Genomic DNA, 13,948 nt, shown 5'->3' with positions numbered 1-13,948 from the left:
TTCTACTCCCCCCCCCCACTCTTTACACTCTGAGTGGTAAAGTAGATATACACCGTTTTAAACAACAGGAATCTTAAAAGTCTGCTTTTTTTCAATGTTTGGGGGACCTTATAAGGTTAGAATAACCGTTAAACACTATTCAAGCAATTTTTGAACAAGTTCAGAGAGTTGGGCAGTGTGACAGCTCTGTCTGTTATATAAACAAGCGTACCAACCTGGGGTCCAGTCTCCAGGTGTGGTGAAGGTGCAGCCAGCTGTGCACTCTGTCTGGCCATATGCCTCGTAAACCTAAACGCAAACACAGACATGATGAGAGGGCATGAGGGCATGTGAACATGTAGTTTATTGGTAAATGTATTGGATCACGTACTGCACTGCATGCTGGTCGCACATAGTACCTATATCTTAGAGAGGACCAGAAGGGGACATTTTGGTTTTTTTGGCTGAGGTATGTCATGTAGGCATGTTGGTGTGACGGTTAAGTATTTGGAGGAATCCTTGTTGTAGAGTGGTTGAGGTTCTTAAAATAATAAAAGTACCAATGTGTGTGTGTGTGTGTGTGTCTGTGTCTGTGTGTGTCTGTGTGTTTTCTGTCTGACCTGGCATCCAAGAGCTGCTCTGAGAAATCCCAGCACACTGGGTGAGGTAGGAGCCGCTCCTGTTATAATCATCCTCAACCTCCCTCCGAGGCTGGCCTATATGAGGAGGAAACATGTCATTTTTAGAGGGGTTTGTTTTTTCAGTGAAAAAAACAACAACTTCTAAGCATAAAACATCCCTAATGCTAATACAAAAAAAGTTCAAATGGCTGTGACATGGGTTTTGTTTCATTACCTGAATCTTGCTGAAGAAGATTTTGTCCCAGATGCTGTCACTGCGAATGATCCCACTGCTGACCTCTGCACCTTTTCTCTTTGCAGCAAAGTTCAGCAGCCAACGTTTCAAAGGGCTGTTGGCCTGGCTGAAGATCTGCAGAAGAATCAACAGTTATGGTAAAAATAATAATGATTACGATTATTATAATAATTAAAAACGTGATTTAAACAGCACTTTTCCATAGTAATGTTATAAATGCTAACTTTAAATCTTACAGGAGTGAAACTAATATATTCGTGGAATTAAATGGAACAAACAATAAATACTGAAGATTAAGCAGACAAAGCATGTTGATAATAAAAAGGTGTTCAAAAAGCCTTTTTTGGGGTTATGATTTGAGAATTGATTTGAAAGACTCAGCAAACACCGACAACTCACAGATTAGGACATATAATTCTTGCTCCAATTTTCTTTGTGTATTCATAAACAAAAACTGTCCTGAAATGATCAGGAAGCAGGGACCGCTGCCCAAAGTACAGAAATAACACTGAAATTCCTCTTCTCACATGATTCTCCGTAACACCTCTACAGGTTATGCAACAGACATTTCTGGGGAAACCATGCAGGGTTGAATTGCACAAGTGAAAAACAAAAATCAGTCTATCCTGAATCCAGAGCTACAGTACTGCATTGTGAACAACTTTACATGACTCACTGAGGAAGCAGCAGCCAACTTATTTAGATCTTCAAACCACAAATCCCTGCCTGAGTGTGTGACAGGTTCTCAAATACTGCTCATGTTACAACCGGTTTGGTTTTACTAGGCAAACTCACAATAGATCTTATGAGCAAAAAGAGCACAAAAAAAGCAGGGTAATTGAGTTTTGAACTCAATTACCCTGCTTACTACACTGACTCATATAGTCTTAGTTAAATGCATGTGTAAATGAATCATAGACATTTATGTGGCTGATATGTTACAGTATGGTATCAGTGTGCATCTTACTAAGAAGGAGAGGATATATTGCTCACACAGAAAGCCAAGACTGCCCTATGGCTGCTCTATTGCACAAGCGGACCCAAGCGGAACTGATGGAGGGGAAGATATCTCACGTGGGTAAGCGATGACACCAATATGCTCTGGAACTGGCAGCCCCATTAGTGTCTTGTGAGTAATAAAGATGGTCCAATTCCAAGAACTGACTCAGGTTTATTTCCTATTTGACGAACATCTCACCTTGTCGTACATGCGGTTAAGCAATCGAGGCACCACAGGGAAGATGGTCGGCCGTAGGGCCTTCATGTCGTCTGGGAGGAGACGGATGTCGCCCTGATAGAACCCGATCCGTCCTCCATGACAGTACACTACAGACTGAACACACACACACACACACACACACAAAGTGACTTTAACAACAAGTAGCACTATTTTGGTGTCTTTTATAAACAAACACCCTAACACTTGGAAAGGGTTTATTTAAAAAAAACGTTTTAATTAGTAAAATTCTGAATGTAATCTGGTGTAACGTTTTGAGCGCTATAGAGAAGTGACACATCACAAAAAAAGTAAGTTTCTGAGGATTTCTCACATGTTGGGCATTCATGTGACACACAAGTTCATGTATTAATCATGAAAGATGGTGTAAAAGTTACAGTGTAGTAATTCCCAGACTTTCAGATCTCATGTCAGTTACTAAGAGAAATCACTTCTTTGCACAACATTTTCTACTATTTTACACTGATTGGAAAAAATGCTCCTTTAGGTTTCTTGTGTGTTAATTCTAAGTGGGGCATAATAAATATTGTATTCTGAAGTAATTATTATTATTTTCCCAGTGGCCAAAAAGGTGCTTACGTTCTTTATTTAATTTGAAGGACCAGTCATACATGTGATCATTTTACAAGTTCAAGACCCACATGTATTATCCGACTTGAGTTTAAAGTGCCTCCAGTTGGATAAATAGTAGAGCCAGACCGATAATATCCGCCGACGTCAGCTTATTCAGTGTCTATTGATGTCAGCTGATTTTATCGCAGATATGCACTGATATTACTCAAATTATACACCAGTCAAAAAGCATTTCATTTGAGTGTCATTGTATTACACTAGCGTTTCTCTGTCACCAGCAAAGGGTGCTAAATGGATTATAACAAGCATTCTAACTCTCCAAAGTGTGGAGTGGTGATGCACGTACATGTGCAGTTACTTTCCAGTTGAGGGACCATCTTGTTTTCAATAAGTTTATCTCTTCCATTAGTGTTTGATAACTGCATTTGAGGGATTCACACAATAAATGTGTATATCTTTATCTGTCTCTACAGATCAAACTCAGAACTAAGAAAGATATCGGCGGTTTTTTTCCTACCCAATATCTACATCGGCCCCAATCGTGCATAAAAATACAAATGGTCCCATTATATTCTGTTGAATGAATTGACAAAGGTTATATAAATGTAAAAATACTCAAGTACAGTACCTTAAAGTATTAAGTTACATTTAAGCCAAATATTAAAGACAGATAAGTGGTGTTGTTTTTACACCTGCATGTAGTTTTAGTGTGTAAAGAAAACTGACATGAGCCCAGATGAACTTGCTGATTATATTGCAACGAGGTCCTCTACATGTCGAGACATGACTGCTTTGTGTTTTACACTCATACAGGAGAGGAAGGTACAGGCTCTCGCCGGAAAACAACTTGAATCAGCAGCAGAAGAGATGACTCAATAATCAGCAATTGTGAGTGAAACTATACAACTACTTCTTTTATAAAAACCTGCTGCTGATTTGAGCAATTCTTACTCAAACTGACAAATGCAAATAGTGCAGTTATTCTATGTGACAAATACTGAACACTCACATAAACATACATCAATACGTTGCCCCCATAACAGGGGACTGAATGTGTTTAACTTAGAATCTACTCATCACACGTCTGTTTTTTTGGCTTGTTGCTGTTAATACATTCACCAGATCAGTCCTTCTTATTTCCGGAGCTGTCTGAAGACACTTTTTACCTTTGATCACATCACCTATGTCAGAGCTGGAGTGTTGTGTGCCTGTGGTTTTGTATGAAACAACATGAACTTGCTTCTACAGCGTGACTTGCTGTGCTGCTCTGATGGGGAAGTTAGGTAGTTTCCTGTGTCTGCTTCTCACGCTGCCGACAATGCAGCTGCAGGCGAGTAAACCAGATTGGTTCTTGATGTAACACATTCTGCTATTGGTACAGAGCATCCACATGTAAAGATGCACACTTAGTGATGGACTTAATGAAATAACAATAACTAAGATTTAAGTGTTCAAACGGTTTGCAGTCATTTAAAGAGAAAAAGTAAATGAAAGCTAGGCACATTTCTTTTAGCTTTAATTTTAGATGTATTTTTTTCTAATCAGTGATGAAAAGCCTCTTAACCAAGCACTGGCAGCCTTTAGATTGGCTGAGTTTTGGTTCTATCTTAGTAAACACAAACTCCTATTTACAGAAACTCTGCTTGTGGCCTGTTTAATTTACTCGAATGAAAACGACTAATGTTAAACTAAAATCTCACAATGGGAGAAACACTGATGCCGAAGAGCGACCAGTGTGTGAAAAGTTGCTTCACACAGAATCATTTTTGTTTATGTGATCAGTTCTGTTTGTGAAACATGACATTCTGAAAACATCAAGGGACAAACTGCTCCTCAAATTAAGCTTACGTAAAACATTTTCTCTCCATTTCCACCAAAGGTGACCAGGCCTCCTCCATCAGGGCAAGCTCTTTGTCCTCTTTTAAATCTCTTTTAAAAACACATTTTTAGAGATGTGCTTTTAGGGGTTTGTTGTTTGAGCGTGTTTTAAACCTTACACACTTCTATTCCAAATTAAGGCAGTGCCCAAGGCAGTACCTGTTATCTTTTTGACCTTTTTGTCTCCTTTATCTTTCATCTTTGTATGGTTTGAATCTTTTCCCTCTGTTTTAAATATTTTATCTGTTGATGGTTTTATTCTTTTACACTCTGTTTGATCTTTCATTGCCTTACTGGTTTTATTTCCACTTTATTTCTATCATTTGCAGGAGCTCCTGTTGTACATTTTTTAATCACTGTTTTCCTTAAATTTCTCTATTCTTTTTGTAAAACACTTTGAAACCCTGTTTTGAGAAGTGCTATATAAATAAAGTGTATTATTATTATTATTTTATTTTTTTCTCAGGAGGGTGGTGTCAGGTGGCTGTAACTCCAAAATGTCTCAACTGCCTTTGACAGTATAAGAAGCAACTGACTCTGACAAGAAAAACTAGAATTACAGACTTTAAGTTGTATGTCTTTGTAAACTGGTCAGGTTCCAGTTTTCCTCCATAAGTTTTTCCCACAAAACACAGTTAAAGTAGAGTGGAAAAGGGATATTTTGGAATATTGAAAATCTTCCTAGAAACAAAATAACGGTACATATAACCTAACATTAAATTGAAGATATTGAACAACATACCATCTCTCCTACCCTAATCATTCTATAATCTTGTTCTCTAGGATGGATAAAAAAAAAAGAAAAATCAAAGATAAGTCGTTCAAGTATAAGTTGGAGGTGACCAAACAGTAATCAATGGGAAATTTACACCAAATTTCAAGATGTGACCTCCAAGAATTCTGTGTTAAAAACATTAGTCTTAACTTTATTATTTTATCTATTAGACATTCTTGGTAAACATTGCGGTTGCGTATGATATTTTAGTTTCAGCTAAAAGAAAACGAGATCAGTATATTCTGGATTCCAAGTAGATGTTTGAGATACATTTGTATCAAGACACAATTACATTAGGGACTGATGGACGGACATCAAACATTATCCCTCCAGCTGCAGCTACGATGTATAAAAAACTCCCAACAAAAGGGGCAGAGCTTTTAACAACAGAGCCAATATTTCCTTTGTGCCTTTGTCTGATTTTTTGATGATGTGGTGCCATTATTTTGAAGGGGCCCCTCAAATCATCTGATGCAACCATTACTGCTCATTTTTACGTGTGGATATCTCTGTGGTGTGTGTATGTGTCTGCATGTGTGTATTTTCTTCTATTTCAGCGGAACTATTGTCCTTGGCTGAGTGGAGGAACTCCTAACCATGAGGCATTTTGCCATTCTTTACCTTTTTGTACTATTTAGTTGTAAATGCTGTAGAATATGATGTAACCTGTAACCTGATTTCTTACACAGCATTCAAAGTACAACCTTGCTGGCTGTAATAATAGTTATAGATAAAGAGTGACTCAAGTGTTACCTGCTGAGCCTTGCATAAGTATTAATTCAACCCTGTTGGGTTTTTACACCATTCAAGTTGAACTTTTTAGCGTTATATTAGCAAACGGTCAAAAAGCAGACATCTGTTGGATGCATAAGTGAACCTGAAGGCGATTTATTACACCTAATCTTACTTAGTTATTTCACAGCAACGCATTCAAAGCTTTTAATTTTTTTGGTTCCTGTGAATAATTTAGAATACCACATAAAATCCTCCTTTCCCAAACTTCAAAGGTTATTGAACTACATGTTGTTGGTCCATTGCAAACTACTTCATAAAATCATGTTACATTTGAATGCTGTAACATGACAACATCGGGATGAGATTGAAAGTAAAAGAGGTGAACACTGATGCAAGATACTGCATATGATTTCTTGGACACCTTCGCAGGTTTCCACATGGGTTTTTACAGGAGGGCACAGTCAAAATTTCCCCTTGGCAAAAGTGCTCTTGGATGAATAGGATTACAAATAGTTCTTGTTCAGTAAAAATGAAACTTAAAAATCAAGGAGGACAGTTCACTCTTTGAAATGCATGTAAAGACATTACATTATAAGGACAAACACTATGTGATTCCTTGAATGTGTCCCTTCTTCTGGTCACACTTCAACATGCCAGCTTTGTGTTAAATCTATATTGGGGGGGGGAGTGGGGGTTGGTGAGAATGATACAACATGCACACCAGTGGTTGTCAGAGTCAGTTTTGGCATTTGTCCTCAGAGTTGGAAAACGAAACCCAAAAGAAGGAAAGAGAAACGGAGAACGGATCCTATCCCTCCCTCTTTCTCTTCCGCCCTCCCTCCCACACACTAAACATCTTTAATGAATGCCCACTCTCAAATTCCTTTGCTACTCCCACTCACAAACACACAACCATTGAATTCCTGTGGTCAGAGATGTAAGGTCAGCTAATTTACCTCAATCAGTCTCTCAAACATGTGAGCCAGAGGCAGGAAGGAAATGAGGCAATCATCTTGGTTGGGAAAAATGACTTTCTGTAAATAAAAACAGAACAATAAGAACAATCAGATGACCTTAAAAAGGGGACATGGTAACATGGATACATCCTAAATGACACAGATAGAAGCTAAAAGGTCAAGCAAAAAAAAAATAAATAAAAACACACTTAAACCATATTTATGAATCACTAATTAAAGTCAGACATGTTCATGAAGTCATCCAGAATTACGGGGGCATATTTCCTTGGAAAAAGACACAAAAAAAGAGGGCCACTCACATCTGTTACTTTGAGGAAGCCTGAAAAATCTGCCACCACATTCCCATGAGTGAGCATGACTCCTTTTGGGTTTCCTGTGTGTGCAAAAAACACATACACACACAACACAGTAAGATATCACAAACTAAAACGCCCCCACCCATCTGCCTAAGGGTCACAATGACATACAATGAAATCACAAACGAAGTCTAACTTGGAAGACAAACATGGATTTTACCTAAAGATACATATTTGTTTTTACTTGTGTCCAGAGTGATTATGATTAAGAAGCTTTTACGTCATGTTTTTGTGCCGCTGGATTGTATACATTCAGACATATTAGCTAACATATTAGGGACATTCTTTATTATATTTTAATACAAAAAAAATTGAATTCAACAAAATGTTCAATCAGTTATAAACTTCTGATTTAGTGAAATTTTAACCTGTATTGATGGAAACATCAGCAGCAGCAGCAGCCTGGTGCTGCAAATAAATGTTGATAAGACAACTTCTTCACATAACACTCTTGAAAATAATAAGGTCAGCTGCAATAGTGAAAATGTCAGTGTTTGGCTTTTATTTAGTTATCTTTCTGGTCATTTTTCCATTTATTGGATAGGACGGGGAGGAAAGAGTGGGGATGACATAGGGCTGTAATCGGATTTGAATCAACTGCCACTGTGACAAGGACTATAACCTCTGTACATGGGATGGGTGACATGACCCCCTAGACTTTCCGGCACCCCAGTGTCCAAAGTTACTGTATTCTCATTAGTTCTTTCTACACTCACAAAGTGTTATGTCAGGCAATGACTCTTAAACAAAGCATTCCTCTTTCAGCCAAGAATAATGTTGATCTGGGTTTCAGACATGAGCAGATGTTACAATAAAGACAGTGGGAATTCTCGAGAAATTCACAGCGAGTTGAGGAAATGTGAGCCTCCTTTTGGAGAAGCCTGCATGTTCCTCTTAAAGCCAGCAGGTGGCAGCCTTTCCAGTTGAGTGATGAATGTGGCCAGCTGCTTGTAAACTGACACCGTGTGTCCTCACATGCCCTGGCTTTTGTTCCCTTCCTGTATGCTTCAGAGGCTGTCACTGCTGTGGGTTAAGACCTCCTCAAGAGAAAAGTTGTGCTTCCTCACTTACAGTTGACACTTCCTTTCTTTTTGCATTTATGTCATGTTGTGGAATTCATGTAGATTGCACAATTTTATAATGTGGGGGGAAAGTATCCTCCTGCTTTTAAGTCAATCCACTGGAGAAACTGGAGTCTTTTACAGTAAATGTCTGTCCTCTTGATTCTCCGTAAAAAGAACTTGATCCCAGTAAATATAATTAAACCAGCATTTTCAGTTTTCATTTTCAGAGTTTTTATGTTATGAATAAAAATTTAAGGAGGCTACGCTTAATTCATTTAATCCAAAAAGAGTCAAACATTAAGGAAACCCTATCTTTTAAACATTTCCAGTAGCCTATTAATTGTTGTCATAATTTTGTGCATATATAGCAATCAGCAAGTGAATGACAATCTCATCTTTTGTTTTTCTTCTATTTGTCTTATGATACCTAATAGAGTGAATACAAATTTGACATTTTGAACAGAATCCTTGCTTTTATCCTAAAATTGATTCAATTATTAACAAAAGCAAGCCACATTATGAAAGCTTAATTTACAGAAGGGGGTATCCCAGTTCAAACTGGACAAGTGCCAAAACCCTGCATCAGCCTGTGTCACTGAGTCACTGAGTCGGGATCATCAAATAGAAAGCAAAGGGAAGGTTACTGATGGTGCAGCCAACACACAACCTTATCAGTGAATAATTTGAATCTTTAAATCTTCAAACTCAGCCTCAGTCTTCTTTAAAAATATAATTTACATGTACAGTGCAGTGTTACAGCTGCATAGTGAGAATACCTTCATTGTTTTGGCCTGGAAAGGAATTCTGTTCAAAATGTTGTGCCTGGAAAAGATGTGTCGTTTGCAGGTTGTCCTGACAAACTTGTCAAACTAACGATGCAGGAGTCCCCGACCAGTTAAAAATTCAATGCAATATTTTATGTAATTTTAATCAATTGGATCACAGTGACCTGTCCAGCAGTTGTTTTTACGTTAAAAAAATATATCTTTTTTAAATCTAATTTCCAACATCTACCAACAAGGAGAAGAAAGCGTATCTTTGATTTTGAGTCCCCTTACTGTTTAGCTAAAAGTTAAGACAGCAGTATCCTGTTAGTAAACTTTGCACTCGTAGCCTACGCACTGCAGATAAGAAGCGGAAAACATTGTTTACATCTACATGATGGAGGGAAATGTAAAGGGGAGGTTCTCTGGGCATGTTGTGTTTGACTAGTTTTTCTTTGCTTGGCAGAGTGTATTATGGGAAATACTTTGCACAGGGATGCACACCTTGCTGAGAACAACCAAAGTTGTGAGTTTTTAAACTAAACTTTGATTTCACTTCAGTTGAAAAAGAACCATAACTGACTCCTTGTCCTGTGCATTTGCTATCATAAGAAGACAAAACATGCAAGTGTTATTCAAGTTTAAATACCCTTTGTTGCAGCTGTAATAGAGAGTGCAGTACATCTTATGGGGACCATTATAGCCCTGATAAATTAAAGCTCCTAAAAGGTTGCTCCAGTGTAGCATGATTAGCATGTATGGAGGCATGTATGGTGGATTTTTGCCTTCATTGGATAGTACAGCTGAAGAGACACAGGAACATTTGGAGAAGAGAGTGAGGGATGATATGCAGCAAAGGGCTGAGGTCGGATACAAACCCATAAATGCTGCGATGAGGACTAGGGCCTCTGTACATGGGGTAACCGCAAGGCTATACGGCACCCCGAATTTGCCCTCTAACCATCTTTTGAGTTTTGTGGGTCTGTACCTTGTGATCTCTTACTGTCCTTTATGCCATTATATTCAGGGGAAGAAATCAAGCTACAGAAAGTGGTCAAACCAGGTGAGACCAACAATTAGCTAAAGATGTTATGCTTGGTGGGAGGTTTGGTTTCCAAAAGATATCTGGTTGCTGTGGTCTGGATGACACTCTTAAGTGTTCCTGGGTATTTTGGTTCTTTTGATATTTGGTTTCCATGATAGATGACTTGTGTGTCAGCACTAAATACAAAAAATAAATTACATGTACATAATAAAGAGAGTTATTACCTGTGGTTCCGCTGGTGAAACACACAATAGATAGGTCATCTGGTGCTGGCGGCTGTTGAGAAAAAGGGAACAGTCAGGTGAGATTAACATATAACCTTAACATATAACATTAAATAATAATCTTCTTCCTGCAGCTTTCTTCGCATCATCTTGCACCAACAAGTGTCACTATAGAGTCAGCAAAATTAACTGAAAACATAGGATGAGCTATTACGTGGCTCTGCCCCCTTTCTCTGTTATCATAAAGTGAGTGTAGGCAAAAAAGCTCTTGCACTTTGAATTTCATCCACATTTCATAACATAAGCTAAGTTGGCTAAAACCCAATAACAAGAGGGCTGGGAGGGAGATGTCTGTGTTGAGTGTTTTATCTGTAAACACCAGCAAAATAAAAATAAAAAGCCAAAGGATTTCATATTATAGATAGTTGTTTTTCTTTCAGAGACACAGTTTATTGCTTTGCTTTAGTGTCACAATTTATTATACTCACATTTAGACAAGCTAAAACAGGTTCAATGCATTTGCTTTTAAATGCATTTTTATTTCAGGCCTGCTAGTGGCTCTACAATGGATGTATTACTAAGGCCTGGACACCGGTTTCAGAGGAGACTCTCACAAAAAAAAGTTTATATTTTCCCACCTCCATGGTATACAGCCTAATAAAAATATGCAGCACAGGATTGTTCTCCCATATGGCCATAGACTTCACATTGTAATAAGATAGCAGATATATAAAATTGATTTTTAGTTTGAGGATAGTTTTCAAATATCAAACCTTCACTGATTAAAAAAATCATGATAGAAAATTGAGCTTCGGCGTCTTTTTCACAGTCCTGTGGACTTCTAAAATATCTTAGCAATGGTGGCCTAAAGTTGGACGCAAGGCTGAGCAATGTTCTCATGTCCAGTTCTCAAACAATGACTTTATATAGTCCGTCGTCTGCTCTACTGAGCCATCAAAGTGCTGAGAGCATAATGCTAAGGTTAGCATGCTAACATGCTTACAATTGCAATGTAAATCTGTGTAGGAGGTACGATGAATGCCATGTTCACCATCTTAACTCAGTGAGTTAGCATGCTTTCTAATGTGGCTCTCTGAATGTTAACCACCTTAATCTGAGCAATGACAATGCAGTGTGAAAAATGTGATGCAGTTCATGTTGTGTAAGGTATAGTGTAACATTAAATATGTACTCACTATAGGTTTTCTGTAGTTCTCTCTGCCCAGAGCCTGTAAGAACAAACAACAAGATTTATTATATCTGGAGATAAGAGATCAGCTGACACGTTTTGTGCATAAATGGGATTAGTACGAAATGTATAATAACAATGATGTCAAATACTTTTTTGATTGAATAGCAAAAGTGTTAAACGTACACTACTGTAAAACAATGGAAAACATGCGTAAATGAATTTAGACATTTTTTTGTGAAATTGTTAATGTCACGTACTTTCTCACAACTCTTGAACAGTGAGTGTCCTTTAAACTTAGTCTTGACCAAAAAATGGAATTTGTTCTCTTCTGGTGACCAAAAGTACACTATTCGTGGTAGAAATCAAAACATGATCAGAAAGCCGTATTAAAAAAAAAAATGTTTGATGACATTTCTGTTCTGTTGCTGAATCTGTGACAATGGGACAGTCTTTAACATACACCTGGTAAAAACCTGTTGAGCTGGATGTCTCCCACATCGAAAAACAGTTCAGATACCTCCATGCAGGTCAAATGCATAACTACAATCTGATTTCCTGTAACTGTCCTGCCTTTCTTAATCTGACACGCCTTAATGCTCAAGAACACAGATGTCTATCAAACTTATCAGTGATCAATCAGTCAATTTCACTGTACTTGTTGTTGCCGCTGTGTAATGTTTGTGTTTGTGAAATACCACATATTTAGGATTCTGTGCAGCCAGAGAGGAGTAGATAACAATTTCTCCTAATGTGCCACCCAAGCTACTTTTGTCTGATCATGTGCAGCTGATCAAATCTAGACCTCAGATTGTTTTGACCGCCTGTTCATAGGGAAAAACAGCCTGTGCAGAGTTCTCAAATATTAGCAGACTGTAAAACAGTATGGCACCAACACTGCCCTTTCTGTGGTGGTGTGGTTCAATAAAAGGGACACTGACAGTTAAAGACTGGCTAACCACGGTTACCACTCTGAAAATTACTGATGACATCCACTCTGTCATATACAATGTTTTTCTCTCCTGCCTCAATTAACAGTCACTGAGACAAAGAATCCACAGCTGATAATAGTCTCCCCAAAATGGACCAATGCAATTCTGTTCGAGAAACATGTGCCTGAAGGTGCAGAACTGTTTGATTTAATAAGTTAAATCATAATTTTCTAACTGACATCTAGATTAAATACGACCCCTCTTTTAGTGTATTTTGTTGTAACTAAAGTGGAAATGCAGGTAAAAAGAATCAATTGTGCAAATTACAAGGCAGATGCTACCCCAACAACTGCTCCATGCAAGCAATCCTCCACTTCCACATGAACAGTTTATGGAGAGCTTATAGGTGCCATGCAGCAATGTGTCCTCCAGAACTCATACTAGATGAAATTAACATATGGAAAACATTAAAAGTGAAAAACACTGCATTTATGGACACATTTTTTAATATACCTAAATATGAATATAACGGTTGCTATGAAGGTAAAGATCAGCAAGCTCTAAAAGTTATGAGTGTAATAGCTTAAAGGAATCAAAAAGCTGTAAACCACTACAGTACATCATGGTTGACAACCACCAAGGACAACATTGAACAAATAGCTCTTGTGAAATGTAAATCACAAATCCAACCAGGTGCCACTTAACCACAACCACTTCATAATTCTTCAGAATATAAATTCTCCACCAGACCCTTTACAGTATTTTTGTGATAGTTCCGCCTCCTTCATGTCATACCTCCACTTCCTGCATGGCCTGAACATGGACGCCGCAGCTCTTGCTGTGCTCTTCCAGGGCAGAGTCGAAGGCATCCATCAGGATGATTCTCCGCAGGCCCGGAGTCTCCTTCCTCTCCACATTACCCAGAAGCACCTGAGCTTTCTCTACTTTGTCACAGATTACTGTGGAGATGTCCGCTGAAGGGAACCAAGCACACGAGAGCAAACAAATAAATAAAAAAGGCACAAGACAAAACAGAAAGATCCAGGTACAGAGCGGGACATTGCGCGAATTGTGATCAGTGTTATGAATCATGAAGGTCTTATGAGAGATTTTAGATCTACAAAGCATCAAAATAATCTGGTTTCCTTTGTTTTTATATAAATTATTACATTCAGTGCAGTTTAATTTCATATGAAGTTCAAGAATTTATAGACGGAGCAATCACTGATTATGGGGCTGTGGTTCTAAAGAGACCAACAGCACTAAGGTTAGAGTAAGAGTTGGGCTTAATGGCTCAGTAGCCACACATTTTCAGCAGTTATCACATCATGACTGTTTCTAAGG

At 38.1% G+C, this 13,948-nt stretch overlaps 1 protein-coding gene across 1 annotated transcript in view; it reads right to left on the bottom strand.

Moving 5' to 3' along the window:
* Positions 1-13,948, bottom strand: part of acsl6 (acyl-CoA synthetase long chain family member 6) — a 39,371-nt gene that overhangs the window by 5,481 nt on the left and 19,942 nt on the right. Inside the window, exons 7-15 of the mRNA XM_020638301.3 lie at positions 13,400-13,578; positions 11,680-11,712; positions 10,484-10,535; positions 7,330-7,403; positions 7,010-7,087; positions 2,054-2,188; positions 835-969; positions 600-695; positions 216-288 (exon numbers count right to left, since the gene is read on the bottom strand). Of these exons, the coding sequence (XP_020493957.1) occupies positions 216-288; positions 600-695; positions 835-969; positions 2,054-2,188; positions 7,010-7,087; positions 7,330-7,403; positions 10,484-10,535; positions 11,680-11,712; positions 13,400-13,578 (855 nt within the window). The remainder of the gene's footprint in view (positions 1-215; positions 289-599; positions 696-834; positions 970-2,053; positions 2,189-7,009; positions 7,088-7,329; positions 7,404-10,483; positions 10,536-11,679; positions 11,713-13,399; positions 13,579-13,948) is intronic.

This window comes from Labrus bergylta, chromosome 14 (genome assembly GCF_963930695.1).
Source record: "Labrus bergylta chromosome 14, fLabBer1.1, whole genome shotgun sequence".
In the NCBI taxonomy this organism is placed as follows: Eukaryota; Metazoa; Chordata; class Actinopteri; order Labriformes; family Labridae; genus Labrus; species Labrus bergylta.
This window is presented reverse-complemented; position numbering and strand designations above follow the sequence as displayed.